Raw genomic sequence first — 17,161 nt, 5'->3', positions numbered from 1 at the left:
AAACCAGACTTAAGACTCACAAGCTCTACTCCTCTCCTCTCGATCACTGCCCAAACGCTCTCTGACTCTGGTCGCTATGGTAACGTTTACATATCCCTTCAAAATAAGATACAGATGCGGCACAAAAATGAACATTTTACTTTCGTGAAAAATTTAACTCACGATAATGACCAACGGGAGCCCTGAGTTTGTTTCTCTGCAGCGAGACGGTCCCATCTGGGAGTGATGGGAGACAATGACACCTGAAGTGTTGCTTGTATGCACAGCGTGCTCTGTCTCTATGTGGCGAAGCAGTTTGAAGGCTTCATTGCCTCATTAGCAGCCAGTCGCCGCATGTTACGCAGAGCGAGCTTGTAAAGTGGGACTCACCTACTGGTCTGGGATAAATCCATCCTCCTGTCTCTTCTCTAGTCCTTTTCCCCTTTGCAAAGAAACTTTCCAAAGACACCTGATCTGTTTCTTACTCATTTTGCTGCTTGAGAGCTCAGTGTTAGCACGCAAGTAAAGGATTTTCAAAATAAAAGATCCTCCAGACTCAAGTAATACATAAGACAGAAATATTTAATTATTTCTTGCGCGGCCCGGTACTAATTGGTCCACAGACCGGTACCGGTCCGGGGACCACTGATTTACATTTACATAATATTTACATTTATTTAAATATAAATATATTTACTTTTCAATATTAGTCATGTATATTTATTGTATAAATATAAATAGCTTCTAGTTAACTTAACATCCAAATCCATTATTCAACAACACAACAATCAGTTCGATCATAAAAATCAATCAATCAACGCCACAATCCACCACTTCAATTCAGACGTTGCTGTTAATGGGCCGGCCAGCAAAACTGGAGGCCTGGCTGCCTCTCTGCCCGTCCACAGATTCATCCATTTCCGCACAGGTCGACTAGGATCTCTGATCAAAAGAGTCCGCAACTCCCATCCTCTTTGTTTGGCTTTCTCTTCTGCTTTTCTCATTGTCCGTCCCTCTTTTAGGTCCGTGTGGGACACAGTAAGCGCATGTCTTTTTTTTCTTTTCTTTTTCTGATTTGACTTCACACCTCCCACTCGATCTTTCCATGAACCACTGGGAAGATCGCAGTTCCGCTGTCGTATTTGGTACATCTGGAGTTTTATTCCTCCCTGGTTTGGCTTTCCATTTGTTCCTCTACCGGTATTAAGATAATGAGCCTCCTAACATCCCTGTGAAGAATGCTGGTCTTGATTTTATCTTTCTTTGGTGGATGAGTTGATCTTAGCTTAACAACATGGACATTTACGTCCCTCACAACACCGTTCTTGTCGGGATTAGCACTTACAACTTTGCCCGGCTTAAACTGTCCTAAGTGCATTTTGGTCACACAACCAGATGATGTCCCCAACAGCAACATTTCTCTGGGAAGCGTGCCATTTGCTCCTCACAAAAAGGTTGGGATCAGCCAGCTGCCTCCAACTGTTCCAGAACTTAGTAACCTCATTTTGCATAGCTCTAAGTCGTTTGAATGAATAGCTGGAAAAATCGAACATTTTCTCATCACCACTCTGAGATGCTCGTCCAAGGAAAAGACTGTTAGGAGTGATGTACTGAATACAACCCTCTTGACTCTGTATTCTGGCATTGATTGGGCGCTCATTTGCAAGATTGGCAGCGTTATAAAGAGTTGCATAAAATTCACTAAAAGTTGATGCAAATTCTTGACCAAGACTCTGGAAAGCTCTTTTCACAATGCCAACAGCAGCTTCATCAGCTCCGTTCCTGTGAGGTGAGTCTGCGGGAAGGATTTTCCACACCCACTCAGTCCCATTCTTTACTGCAGTTTCTTTCAAACCTGATATATTTTGGGTGCCCAGATATCTATACAGCTCCTCCAAAACTGGTTTTGCTCCAATAAAATTGGTGCCTGCATCAGACGAGATCTTCTGTGGATAACCTTGGATCGCAGTAAATCTCTGATAAGCCATCAGGAAACTTTCAGTGGAAAGCGAGCTTGCCAATTCGGTGTGAATAGCTCTACTGGTCATACAGCAAAAGACGACTCCGCAGATCTTAATCGTCACCCTTTTTTTGACATCATCTCTGACATGATAAGGCCCGAAGAGATCGACTGAAATGAACTTGAAAGGAGGGGCAGGCTCAGCCCTCTCAGGCAGCAAATCACCCATTAACTGCTGACACTTCAGAGTTCGAGCTTTCCTACAGACCATTCAGCTGTCAACAATCTTTTGGGCTATCCTCTGTCCTTTTACAACCCATGCTTTCTGCCTCATCCTCAGTAGGGTCCCAGCAATTCCATCATGTGCAGCATTGTGAGCTTCTCGGCCCAACAGTGTTGACACCCAGGCATCATGGGGTATGATGGGAACTGCAACTCTGTCTTCTCTAAAGATCTGTATACTGCTGCCACAGACTAATAATCCAGACTCTTTGTCTTGATAAACCACCAACCTATCTGTGGTTGTGTTGGGAAAGTTGGCACCCATCTGAGCAGCAAGGAAAATGTCCCTGAGAGCATATCAAGATCTTGAGGGCTGGCTCCTCAGCAATGTTTTGATCCCCAGGAATCCACCACCAATCTTGGATTCTTGTATTGCTCTGGATCTCTCCAATTCTATTTGCAAAGAATGATTGAAACCCATAGCTCTCTCTTTAAATTGCTCCAAGAACTGTTTATCAGTGAGGTGATGCCACCTCTCAATTTTGATTTGGCTGTGCATCTCAAAGTACTTCTTTAATCGTGATGCGAGCACAGCTCCACATATCTGTGCTTTAACAGCCTCAGCTTTTTGATCCAATGGAGTTAGCCTAGCCTTGGATTCCACCAGCCTGATGATTGGGTCTTGAACTGATCCCCACCTCAGATGCAACACTGCTCCATAAGCATATTCACTTCCATCTGAAAATGTAATTGCTAAGGAGTCACTGCAGTTATGAAAGGGAGTTAATGCTCTGTCAAATTGGATCTTACTAAGCTGAGTGTACTCTTCAAAGTGCTTGGTTGCATCTTCTCTAAGGCCATTTGAGAGTGCTAAATCCCAGGTGTCTTTTACTTGGTTACTCACATTCTTTGCCTCTTGGAAGGCTTTCCGCACCAGGATTACCCCCTTCTATTTTGCAGGAGTTACCAAGCCAAGTGGGTCATACAGACCAGACACCTGACTAAGGAGCTCTCGCCTTGTCAAAGGATTTGGTGTTTGACTTCTGATTTGGTCCAACTGGAGGTCTTGTCCAAGTCGCATCTTTTTTTTTCCCTTTTTGAAAAAATTATGCTAACTATGACATGGAGTTTATCCTCCTCCACAGTGTACCCCAGACCGAGTACTTTATTGTCCTCATCACGCATTTGGTTTGGTAGAACCATGGTCTTTCCTTTCACTTCATCCTGTTTGTTGTTACAATCTTTCCTCCCACTTTGCCCAGAAAACACCCAGGGTTTAAGTTTGAAACCACCAGCTTTAAGAATGCACTCCACATTTTCTGTGATTTTCTTTAACCTGTTTGGGTCATTGTGGGACGTCAGAATGTTAACATAGCTGTTATTCTGGATGACTTGCCGCTCCTCTTTAAGACAAATAAATTAGAGTAAACTTGCAGTTTCCCGCATCGCCAACTGTGCAATGCATCCTCCAGGTTTATCTCCAATGTTCACTCTTGTTATTGCATAATCTCCAACTTTTTCATCCTCTGAATCACGCCAAATAAATCTGTGCAGGATAACTTCTCTTTCTTCCAGTCAAACAGAATTATACATTTTCTTTATATCTCCTAATGCAGCATAAGCTCCTTCTCGGAACCTTAATGGGACAGCACGGATCTGGTTTAGGACATCTGGGCCTTACATCAGCAGGTCATTCATACTTGTCCCTTTAAATTTCTGACTGCTATTCCACACAAGTCTTACAGGAGTTGTCACAGAGTGTGGATTCAGCGCAATTAGGTGGCTTACATACCACACTGGGCCTTTCCATTTGCTGATTGCTTCCTGAGACAATTTCATTGCAGCTCCACGCTGAAGCATGTCATGCACTTGTTCAGTGTAAGCAGCTTTCCAGTCAGGTTCTTTAGTCAGTTGCTTCTCTGTTCTAAAAAATGTAGCTTTGACTGCATTTCTGTTGTCTGGCAGGGATGCTAAATCTTCCAGCCATGGGTGCCTAGCATGCCAATGAGGTTCGTCAGTGTGTCTGTCTCCTTCATTGCAGGTGAGGCCTTCCTTCACTATTTCAAGCTCCCTTTCTTCAGCAAGTGTCATCGCTTTTCCTCCCAGCTGACAGTTTCCACAAAGACAACCTCCACACTTGGGTTCACAAGCCGCGCCAATACTGTTCCACCTCCACCACTCCAAGAAATCTAGGCTTGTAGTTGCACTCTTTGATGCCTTAAGTTAAATGGAGACCTGATGGTGGATGCTGTGGGATTTCATGAATGAATTATTCATATCTCACAGCAGCTGTCCTCATTGACCTTGCAAAATGTCTTTTGGTTGTATGAACTGTCATGGCAAGTTCCTCAAACAGTTCTGGATAAGTTCCTCCAACCACTTTTCCTAAAGTGCCATCCCAGAGTACAAGGTTCCCCACAACTCTAATTCTTTGTGGTGTCAACTGACCTTCCCTGTGGCTTACGAGTAAGCTTATTTCTCTGGGTCTTACAATTTCATCCAGTGGCACATCTGGAAAAAATCTTTGCAGCTGTTTTGCTTTAACATGCTTATGAATATCTGCAATGCTGTCAAGTCCATAACAAACAAGCTGGTAAGGTTTAAAAGTGCCTCTGGAGGTTTTCACACAAATCTTCAGGAGGTAACGTTTTGTCTCCACGCAAACTTTCATCCCTCCAACTCCATGGACAATGAGCGTGATCTCCTTACTTTTGAGGTTTAATCTGCTTGCAGCCTTATGAGTTATGTAATTTGTATCTGACGCCAAATCAATTAATCTTTTGTCCAGCATTTGCAGTTACTTCAAGAAGCATCATTAACACTGGCAGTTCCCGCACTCCACTATCCATCAGAAGATTTGACTTATTCTGAGTTGTATTAAAGACTTTAGATGCAGTATTTGAAAATACATTTCTACAATGTTTGGCCAACTCGGGTGGCAATTTCTTAAGAAATTCTTCTTGATCCTGTGTGTACCTTCTGCTACTTTGTCGTCTTCTGGACTGATTTGGTTCCTCCTCTGGACTGTGTTGCTTTTCTTAGCTTCAGCACTTGGGCATAGATAATAGTGATGTGGATCATCCCCATTCCTGCAGCTTTGATTCTTGCACAAAAACCCAGGTTTGCAGTATGATTTATCATCATGTATTTCCAAACACTTGGTGTTATTCCTTAACACAGCCTTTAAAAGTTCCTTCAGGTGGCTTAGAGTGAAGTCATATGCCTCTTTTTCCACTCCCGGTTTAATAGTGGCAACATGCCCACATTCTGATTCTGCTACATGAAGTGCAATTAACAGTTCAATCTTTCCAAAAGTTCTCCACAGGGTCTCCTGGATTAAGCCTTTGCTTCACATTCTTTTGCTGTTTTTTCCAGGTCAGATTTCTGCTGTTCAGTCAGTACGGCTTCTTCATCTTCACCCAATTTGGATTCCACTTCTGCGATGAGACTTTCTTCCAGATCATCATTTGCTGTCATTACTTTTCCAGTCTCTATGTTGAGCTTGTTGAAACTGTCCTTTAATTCCTCTTCAGTCATGTCCTCATGTGTCCGAGTTATATTATTGATCAATCAACTTAGGGACATCTTCGCTGTCGTTCTCTCCTTCTTTAATTGTTCAACAGTCTTCCCATTAGCTGACTCTGCCATCTTTTGAATCATTCTCAGTTGTTCAGAGATGTGAACCAAACAAATGTCAGCAACTGTCTCTTCTTTATCAAGATCCTTCAATTAGTTTTTTTTGTTCTCCAGCAGTTTGTAGCTAGTTTTTACTGTCAAGTTCTTTTTTAAACTGTGCAGCTTCCGCACTTGAAAAGGGATGGATGAATTGATGCAAACTTTAATCAACAAGATTTTACTTGAAGGACCAATTTTATCCTCCATTTATTTATTAGTGTGTGTCAGGACATGTTCACAATTGGTCCAGAAGCCGGTAAAAACCTTTAAACAAACCCAAAAAGAAGAAAAATAAATACAAATAGCTTCAAGTTAACTTAACACCCAAATCCATTATTCAACAAAACAAAAATCAGTTCGATCATAAAAATCAATCAGTTAATGGGCCGGCTGGCAAAGCTGGAGGCCCGGCTGGAGGAATGTAGGCAACCTTGCAGTCCAATCTCATAAACAATAAGGCTTTTGTCTTTTGTCTTGTCTTTGGCTGCCTCTCTGCCCATCCACAGATTCATCCAGTTCTGCACAGGTCGACTAGGATCTCTGATCAAAAGAGTCCGCAACGCCCGTCCTTTTTGTTTAGCTTTCTCTTCCGCTTTTCTCATTGTCCATCCCTCTTTTATGTCCGTGTGGAACACAGTGAGCCCATGTCTTTTTTCTTTTCTTTTTCTGATTTGACTTCACAGCAATTGAGAGAGCCCAATGCACTGAACACAGGGTTTCTGCCAGTGTATTATATGCCTGGCTGCCCGCCATGCTTTGCTAGCCCTGCTGCCAGGCTAAGCATTTCTTGTTTATGTTTTTAGAAAAATTAAAAATAAAAAAATAAAAAAAGCAATTTTTTTTTTTGCCGTATTGCAATCGTCTGTTTCTCTAAGCGTTTCACTGCCAGAGCAGATTTATTCTTAAAAGATATGTTTATAGAAGATAGGTTTATAGTTTATGCATTTAAAACCGGCAGCGCACTGACCAATCACACCGCTGGCACCTCTGCGCGTTGCCTCGCACGCTGCAGCAGATGGATGACTTAAGTTTACCTCGGCGCGGATCCACGCCTCCGTTCACTCAAACTGGACACAAGCTAACCTGTATGGATATTTGCATCAACCCCCTGTGAATAATTATGTTTCTTTCCAGAGTTTTTGATCAAGGTAGGAGTTTAAACCCCACCGCGTTAGCTCTGGTTGCGCAGCTCTACGTGAACCGCAGGAATAACTTGTAGTGGAGCTTTCAGAGGTGCATTGAGAGAGCGGTGAGAATGATTTATGTTTGTGGACAAAGAATTTTGTGCGGCTTTTCCATCTCAATACGCTGTCCAGCGCCCGGCTCTATCTGTGCTGATCAAGTTTATGTCTGTGTTCCCGGTTGGTCGGAGCGTTGCTGGTTAACGAACCAGCGCTAACCTCATCATGCAGGTTCAGCCTGGTGAGGCGCTTTCGCACTCGCCGCTTCGCAGTCACGCATCATGCTGGTTGTATATTATTTTATTATTAGTAATAGTATTTTTCCAGTTACATGATGCATCAAACCATACCAAATGCTTTGTCCACTTAGTGAACCAGAGTTAATGCGCGCGGCTGAGAAACTCGTCCCATTAACTGGACCAACCAAAATAGTTTCTGTGTCCCCTTGTTAAAAACTCAACAGACACAAAATGGAAGAGCTACTAAAGCCACATTAGCAGCATTAAATTAAATATCCCGTTTGTTGTGCATCTCTGCGTAGCGCAGCGGATTTAACTCATCATGCAGGGCCAGTCCAAGGCTGCATGAGGCCTGGAGCAGAATGTGACTTAGGGGCCCCTCTTGCTGCTAAACACATCAGTACCGCTTACAACTTCTGTGTTAAATTTAGTGAAATCTGGGAGAGGAGGACTGATTTAATTGGCGAACCTAAAGAGCAATAAGTTATGATCACAGTTTGATTTGTAAGAACAAACAAAGCTCAAACTCAAAGATTAAACTCATAGCATCAGATTGTAGCTACACAGCAAATTCAAGTTTTAGATTTCCAGTGTAAGTGTTGTATGTTAAAAATACAGTGTTAATTCACAACATGAGTGTTAGTGTTAGTTTCCCTAAAGAGTTTCAAAGAGTTAAATAAAAAGCAATCCAGTCCAGTTTCTTCTTCATAAAATGAAGTTTTTATATTGAACAGGGAATATTCCACTTTTTTGTTTCAAATTTCATTTAACTGAAACTTAAGCCCACAATTGCCTTGTTAAAATAAATCATCATAATAACTAACCAAATTTTCTGATTTCCCTTCCTAATTCTTGAATTTTACAAAAAATATTTTTCTCTTCCTTGAAGCATCTGCTATAGATTTGCCCATAAAAAAAAATGCTTCAGTGGTATGGAGAGAAAATGGTCTCAAAATACCCGTGCGTGTGTGAAACTGGATTTGTAATCCATGTAATCCTCTTCATATGTAATTTTGGATCTTTGTATCTGTGAAACATGACTTGTAAACCATAAAAAAAACATTTTGTGCGCAACTCCAGGTACTTGTAAATATGTGGTTAAATGCACACAGTACTATTAAGAAACAAATACAAAATAAAAGTACACATGCACAATTACAGTCTCTACAAACATAAAATCTTACATACAGATTTGTCAACTTCAACCTCACAAATTTGATATTTATTAATTCAAACCTCCTCCTACAGCTACAAATGTTAACTGTGCACGAGTCGCCTGATACAGACAAAACTGCATTCACACACAGATCAGGTTGCAAGCGCACAAGGATTTTTGAGACTTATTTTTGAGGTTTATTTAATGTTGCACTCCTGCAGCTTTTTCACAGCAGTGAAAACCTTTCCTCTGCCAGCTCTTTAGTTATGTCACTAGCAGAATAAGTCAGTGCTGGCCTGGCAGCGCAGCTAATGACAGGGAACTTTATACCCAAATAATAAAGCTCAGGTAGCGTCAGTTTACAAGCTTTGGCACCACAGAGAACAATTGTCATTTTGAAGTCCAAACAGACATGAAGTAAAACAAACCAAGAGAACAACAAAAACATCAGGCTACATGGTCACTAATGATGAAACAACACAAATTCAAAGCAGTTATTGTTACTGTTATTGTAGGAAACATCAGTACCTTTTTTTATAGCATGTTACTCATTTTAACCACTTCCGAAAATAAACTGGCCAGATTAGGTGGAGGAGGTGTTCCTTCATGTTCTGCTCATGAAGGACTGCTGCAGGTTCCCACCTGCAGCAGCAGGTGGGAACGTGGCCTGTGACCATTGCGAGATTGTAATACTTTTCTTCATAAGAAAATGTCTATAACCAGGCTATCCTACCTCAATTAAGGGGAGTGACACTAAATAAAAGCCCCTTACAACATTATTGTCAACTAATCACGTTAGCGAGCACCGACACGTGAGCACGGAGAGCACCTAGTCGGCTGCCAATCTTCTGTGCCGCGCCCATGTGACTTCACATAAAAGAGACTATTCAGATTTTATTTCTTTTTCATTTTATATTTATATCTTTGTGTAATGCCCTGCAACCTGGCAACCTGTTCAGGGTGTACCCCGTATCTCGCCCGAAACATTCGCTGGAGATAGGCACCAGCACCCCTCCCGACCCCACTCGGGACAAGGGTGTAAAGAAAATGGATGGCTGGATCTTTGTGTAAATCAGCATATTTACATTTACCTTTAACTTTGCTCCTGGTACACCGGAACCCTTCACCGTGGGACAAAAATTGTTAAAAACTGTGAAAAAAAATTCTGTTGAAGGATGTTTCCATGTACATAAATAAGACATGGTTCAAATAGTTCCTCTAGTAGACAAATATTAACTTTTTTTATGAAATATGGATTTTGTATTAATTTTTATAATTATTTGTTTTATATTACTATTATTATTTGAACAGACAGCTATTTTTCATTAAAAGTCATGTAATATAGGAACATGGACATGTGTTTTTTACATTCCTGATACAAAAGACATTGTCAAAGAAGATTTTGGAATTTACATTACCTGTTTTCCATCCAATTTTTTTTAATTGGACGGCACATTAGAAAAGCAATTAAAATTATGATTTACAGTTTGTTTCGTATGAAAAAAGACTTTAATTTAAGGATCCTGGATCGGGTGTTGATTGTTCCAAGGGTAGACATGGTTGTCTAAAAATATTTGAGGAATTTTATGATATGAAAGAAGTCATACAGTTTAAATGACAATAATCTCTGACGTTGACCATCCATCCATTTTCTATACACCGTTCTCCCTAATGGGGTCGGGAGGGTTACTGGAGCCTATCTCCAGCTAACCTTTCGGGCGAGAGGCAGGGTACGCCCTGGACAGGTCGCCAGTCTGTCGCAGCTGATGTTGACCATATGTATGTAAACTTCTGAAATAAAAAATGGCAAAAAAAAAAAATCCTAATAAATGTGTTCACTAAGTTCTCTAGCATTTATAATCATAAATAATTGTAATTGTAACTAATCTAACACAAGAGAAGATTGGTCTCATTTAACTTCAGATTCTCACAATCTCACTTGCAGAAAAAAAAAATGTTCTGCATGCAAACTTGTAGTTTCAACTGTAGATGATTGTATATGACAAATAAAAACTCTTTCATCTGTAGTTCAATGTACACCGAATTTTTGCAAGTTTCTTGTGTGTGTTTGGATGTGTACAGTACCCTTGAGTGACACAAACAGGTTAATGTTGAAGGAATATGCATCTTCATGTTGTAGATATGGGAGAGGTTGGGGATCCTGCAAAATAAGGTTGGAAAAAAAAATTAACAAAGGTGGTCTCACAGTCACAACACTGAAGCACAAATGGAATGAATTTCTATCAAATTAGTAAAGTAAACAAAATGAACAAAATAAAATACGTTTGTTTTAGTTCAGCTAATTTATTCATTGTAGAATGGCAGAACAAAGTGAAAAGGTTTTTTGGGGAGCTGTTATTCCATGGTTATATACCAAAGAGAAAAACAGAAATATATTCTGGAAAAAGTTAAAAGTGTAGCAGAAACATACTTAAACCATACATAGACGGACTCTTGCACACTCTTCATTATTCTAAATTAGTTTAAGAAGGCCTTTGTCGTGATGTATCATTTCACAGATTATTCTTTGATTCTGAGCAGGGCTGGCCCAAGGTGTTATTGAACCTTAAAGGGATCCTAGATTAGTTGAACAACATGTTGGCCTAAATATAGGCCAACATATCACAAACAGCAATTGTTTAGTTAATAGGAAAACTGTTAAATAAAAAATTGCTGTTTGTGATATGCCAATGCTCATAATTACTTCAAAAAAATTGTATCTTTCATAATATTTTTCTCCCATTGAGGTTGCTATTTTTTCACCTTCTGGGTTGGTGATGCGGTTCTGTACTGGAATCTACAAAGTAAATACAGGAAGGCTAACTTTCCCTGAGTTGTTGTTTAACATAATGAGTTTGACTGGTGAAAAGAAAAGACCATTTTCACAATTTCCGAGCCAATTTCTGGCTTGGAAATTGTGAGCTAAAGCCAAACACAATTTCCGAAGGACCTACTTTCAACATTTCTCTAGAAAGATTTTGATTAATTTGTACAGGCAAAACTGATTAAGGCTTTAACAGGTGATCGTTACCTTTACAAGCTAAAAACAATTGAATTCCAACAATTTTTGTCCACAAAGGGCCTAAACCAGCAGCCAAGCAAATGTATGGGGGGATTTTACTGCCATAAGTCGAGAGCACACATTTTCACTTTGAAAGCAGAATTTAATTTCGTTGTTCTCAGAACTTGTAATACTTGTGCTTAGGCTTTCAGTTTGAAAGCAGGGTTTCATCTTTTTGTTCTCAAAAAAAGTTCCCTGCTTGCTTGCAGATTCTTTTCTGCTTCTTCAGCACTGCAGCCAGTCTGACACAGTCATCCGTTCAACACCATGCCTTCACCACATAGTCAGAGCAGAGCAGACCCATGTCACTTTGTGTCAATATTGCAAATAAATCATGCATTTGTAAAGCTGAGTACCACTATCAACCAATGCTCACAGGTTGCCATGGCAACCTTTACTACACCAAATTCTAACTCACCATTGGGCGGACAGAGGTGGGGAGGGAGCACTGTGCTCTAAACTATCTAACTATCTAAACCAGGCTGTGATGAAGTTATACCAAACTGCACCAAATAATGCCTAAAAGCATTATTTTGCATAAACAAAAATAATGAATTGCATAAACATGTCTAAATTTGCACAGAAACAAAGAGATAAAACAGTCATCCCCAACCCCCAGTCCGCGGACCAATTGGTACCGGGCCTCACAAGAAATAATTAATTATTTCCGTTATATGCATTACCTGAGTCTGGAGGATCTCTTATTTTGAAAATCCTATAACCGGATTCTCTTGGTTACGTCTTGCGCGCCAACATTGAGCCCACAAGCAGCAAAATTAGTAAGAAACAGATCAGATGTCTTTGGAAAGTTTCTTTGCGAAGGGACAAGGCCAGGAGAAGAGACAGGAGAATGGATTTATCCCGGTAGGTGATTCTCACATTCCAAGACCTTTCTGGATGATATGCGTCGACCGTCTCGCTAATGAGGGAATGAAGCGCTCAAACTGTTTCGCCACATAGAGACCAAGTAAGGACCCTGTGCATAAGCAACACTTCGGGTGTCTCTCTCATCACTCCCAGATGGGACTGTCTCGTTGCACAGAAATAAGCTCAGGGCTCCCATTAATTTGTCGTTAAGAGTTAAAATTTTCATGAAAGTAAAATGTTCATTTTTGTGGCGTGTCTATATTGTGGAAGTCAGCAGAAAAAAGATGAAAAAGTAATTTGAGTCTTGTTTTATTGTCAATGTCTTCCATCCAAAACCAAAAATGGAATGAAGGACAACTGTTGGTGTCTTTTCACCTCACCTTCTCCCCTTCACAATAAGAGCATGTATTCGGGTGTTAAATACATACATTGTATCTGCCACAGTATCTTATTTTGAAGACAAGAGTCAAAGAGTTTTAGGGCAGTGGTTGAGACAAGAGGAGAGGAGTATGGCTTGTGAGTCTTAAGTCTGGTTCATATAGCACAATTTAAGAATTGTCGGCCAATTTTCCAAACCTCTGTGACCACACAGAGCTGATAAAAGTACAACAGGTTCGATTGGTTTGTGTGTCCAGCCACACGGCAGGAGCAACACACGTGAACCGATTCCATTATTACAAACCCTAAAAACCCCAACATACCATACGTGAATTTAGAATAAACAAACACGGATGAAGATATAGAAGCAATAGCAGTAGTGTGTGGACTCATTTTAAGCGAGCTAGAGTCAGCATCACGCCCTGAATGAATGAACAGCCTTATCATTAGAACTATTTTGTCAGGTTAATGATAGCTGAAAAGTGCGGTACCGGTTTCGCTCCAGTTCCTCTCATTATCGTTGATATTCCTTGTACGAAATACTGAATAAACATTCATGCTGTTTCCACACATCATCTCCGATGTCCACCGGACTCTCGGTTTTGGCTTGCCAGGTGTTTAGGATTCCCCTCCGTGCTTACGTCACTGTGCTTTCTGATTGGCTACCTGTCACATTCAACAGGTTACGTTCTCGCTCCCAGTCAGGGAAAACCCCACACGCTGCGATAAAAGGGTCAAGACAATCCAACATGTTGAATGCCCGATTTTAGATCGCAGCGGTCCAACGTTCTACGTAACACAACACACTGCAGGATGATCGGTGACAATATCAGAACTAAGATTGTCGTAAACAGAAAATTGGGACACAAAATTGGAAACTGTGCCTTGTGACTCCCCCGCCCTCCCGGGCCACAGACTGCCAAGCCCTGACCGGTCTGCGGTGATCCAAAGGTTCGGGACCACTGAGATAGAACACTACTAAACCTATCCTATCCTATCTAGACAGTTTATCAGCAAAAAAAAAAAAGTTGATTTGGGGGTTAGTTTCACTTTAAGAACAAAGAAATTAAGTTATTTTTTCAAAGTGAAAATGTGTGCTCTTGACTTATGGCAGTAAAATTCCCCACACCATACTCTGGAACAGTTGCTACTGGATAAGGTAGAGCTACATACGCTGGGAGAAACATAAGAGACAGGAAGCAATGGAAGCTCTTTTAAATGCTAACAGAGCTATAGCTACTGCCGCCAGATCCCGTTCAGGATTTGGATAAAGACCGGACCCTAATCAACTGTTATCAGACAGGACACGGAGCTGCAGACACTAGGAGAAAGATCAGAGATAAGCAGCGCTGGGAATTCTTAATATGTTTACGGAGCTATTNAGCAGCGCTGGGAATTCTTAATATGTTTACGGAGCTATTGCTACTGCCGACCAAAGGCACGTATCATTCATTGTTTCATTTATGGAAGTGAAGGTGGCGGCAGCAGCAGCAAAACACCATCTTAAGCCAACTCTGTCCTCTTCCTCATCTTCATTACCTCTTGCGATTTATACTTTCCCATCAATTTGAACGTTCTTCAAAGTTGAAAAGGCTTAAAGATGTTACTCATTGCTCATTGCACAGTCGGACCTGTAGACATGCCAGAATGCATTGCAGCGTGATCAACATGGCAACGTCCGTGTGACAATATTTTATTAAAATTTATAAAAACGAAATAATCTAAAAGCCTATTGTTACAGCTAATCATGGATCCTTTAAGCAGAATATGATATGTTAACATTTCCACTACTAACAGCATTTCAATAAAGATTTGGTGGAATCTCAGACAGGGACTCTGGGAGAAAATTAGTTATTTGCTGAAAGACAATCGTGGACATACTGAGTAGATTAAACGCAAAATTAAATTCATAGGATCAGATTGTATCTATAGCAAACCAACAATCAAACTGTATTAGTTGTACTTTTATGAAGTAAGCTTGCCAGTTCTGTTCAATCTTATATTTAAGTCTTAAACATTTTAAACTTTTCAATTTATTTATGCTGAAACTTTTTAATCACACAAAGATTAAACTCATTGCATCAGATTGTAGCTATGATAACGCAACAATCAACTAATGAAGATTATTTTTGCACTTTCACAATGTAAATTTGCCAATTCCATTAAAACTTAAATTTCCCACTTGGGGAAAAATAAAGAAATTGGGTGGCCAAAGCACTAGTCCGCCCAATTTTTACCAACCTTCAATCTGCTGTGGTTTTAAAACGACGCTCAAACCACGACTAGAACATTCTGTCCAACGCCGTCATTCAAATCATATAGGTCTTTAGGTTTTTCCTTTCTGAATAGCATAGCATACCAATTATAAACTGGTATGTTATGAACAAGCAAGCAGAAAATGTTATCCAAAATATAAAAATTTATCTATTTCTACCAGGCAGGAAATGTTTTAAAGTATGCCAATTAGATTATTAAAAGCTTAACTAAATAAATATTAGCCTATGGAAGAGGATTTGTGAAAGAAAACAGGTCTTCATTCTGGCTTTAATCTAAAAAAAATCTTGCACATCAGTTGGTGTTAGAAAACTTATAACTTATTGCTCTCAACTGACTAAACATAATGAACAACTTTTGAGTTGATTCTTTCCATTATTTCTTAGCACTGGATTTATAAGCAAGAAACATTAAAAGAATTATTTCATATTTAATTTGTATCAATATATATGTAGACAGAGCTTTAAACTCAAATCCTACGAAATAAACAGACAAAATGTTTTCATAAAAATGTATTTATTACAATAACAGACAAGCAGGTATTCAGCCAATGTTTGGGGAATCATGAAAAAATATTCCTATCCACTATCTCCTCATAAAAGATGAGGAGATAGTGAAGAAGACGATGTAAGGAGGAGGAAGAGGATCACTGGGAGATTCTGGGAAGCTGCTTCCAAACATGAAGCTGAGGCCTCTCCTCGTATGAAACAATAAAATAATAAATATTAAAAAAATGTTCACGCTGCACGTAAGAAGCCAATCGAAGGGAAGAATAATTTACAAACTACAAAAACATCAGAGAAAGGGAATATTAATAACTGGTATTGGAAGAGAACACTGTGTCAATGTTTAGAAGATACTAACATCTTCAGAAGTATCGAGCTCTCCAGAGAGGCCGCGGTTAGCGGGGAAAACACAATCCACCCGCCTGCTAAGCCTGGAGCCGCCTGGCCCCGTTAGCGGAGCTACGCTGCTCCGAAAACTCCGGAGTATATTTCAAAGAAACTGCATGGACTAAGTGTGTAAATGAAGTTATAAGGGCTACTTTCTAGTCTAAAAACATCCTAAAACAATTTTTGTGACAAACTTAACTCCATTTATCGCTGCTGGTGGCGCAGTGCAATGGTGGCCATTTTGCTGGTACAGAGACGACAGGTATGGCTGCAGGATGGTTTGGAAAGCCACTACCCCGTGCTCTGGCCTTTCAAAATAAAAAACTAAACTAAAAACTCAGGTTAACCATTTTTCTCAGTGACCAGATGTCCGGTATTATTTGTTTCTCACAGGAGCATTACTTAAACTGACTTGCGGGTGGCAGAAAATACTTCAGTATATAGCCTGAAACTTGAAAAGAACAAGCTTGTCTTCCTGCAGCCTGCATAATGTGTGTGATACGGTCCCCCTGTGTAAGCCGGACAGAGAGAACTTCCGGGTCAGACCACTTGTCCAAAATGAAATAATGAAAGTCGAAATTGACAGCTTGTTATTCGTTTTTTCCATTTTTGTTTTGTGCACTAAATGGGAAATCGGATAACGAGCCAAAAATCCGATTTCGGAGTTTGGTTTTCTAAACGGAAAACGAAAAAACGAGTCTATTTCCGGTTTTTAATTTTCCATTTCAAACGAAAAAACGAACTGCCTGAAAATACACGGACCAGCTAGGGTGCGTGTATTTTCTGGCAGTTTCGTTTTTTCAGGCTATGTACTTAGGTATTTTCTGCCAGCTGCAAGTCGGTTTAAGACTTGCAGCTGTGAGAAACAAATGGACATCTGGACACTGAGAAAAATGGTTAGCCTGAGTTTTTAGTTTAGTTTTTTATTTTGAAAGGCCAGAGCACGGGGAGTGGCTTTCCAAATCATCCTGCAGCCATACCCCTCTTGTCTCTGGACCAGCAAGATGGGCGCCATTGCACTGCGCCACCAGCAGCAATAAACAGAGGTCAGTGATTCTTGAGAACAGGGACAAAATGGGTTTTAATTTTCCCCAACAATTTTTAAAAATTATTTCTCAACCTTATGTACTGTATGCATATATGACAAATAATGTTTTGGAAATGTAAAGATGCTAAGGTGCAGGCTCCCAGTTGCAACATTTCTTTTTAAAATTACATTTTTAATCACCTGACCCAGAACTTTGTCATCACCATCTGACAAAAATAAATATAAAAT

General features: G+C 40.2%; 1 protein-coding gene across 3 annotated transcripts in view; it reads right to left on the bottom strand.

Annotated features, from left to right (window-relative positions):
• The window catches only part of fah (fumarylacetoacetate hydrolase (fumarylacetoacetase)), a 138,398-nt gene that overhangs the window by 44,146 nt on the left and 77,091 nt on the right, over positions 1–17,161 (bottom strand). Inside the window, exon 10 of one of the 3 annotated variants that reach the window (XM_016664785.1) lies at positions 10,200–10,573. The exons of the other annotated variants lie outside the window; for them this stretch is intronic. Coding sequence (XP_016520271.1) covers positions 10,442–10,573 — 132 coding nt within the window. The 3' untranslated portion in view covers positions 10,200–10,441. Of the gene's footprint in view, positions 1–10,199; positions 10,574–17,161 lie in introns of those variants that run through there. 3 annotated transcript variants of the gene reach the window in all.

The sequence above is a fragment of the Poecilia formosa genome, unplaced genomic scaffold (genome assembly GCF_000485575.1).
Source record: "Poecilia formosa unplaced genomic scaffold, Poecilia_formosa-5.1.2 Scaffold511, whole genome shotgun sequence".
NCBI lineage: Eukaryota > Metazoa > Chordata > Actinopteri > Cyprinodontiformes > Poeciliidae > Poecilia > Poecilia formosa.
The sequence above is the reverse complement of the archived record's forward strand: the minus strand, read 5'-3'. Positions and strand labels throughout refer to the sequence as shown.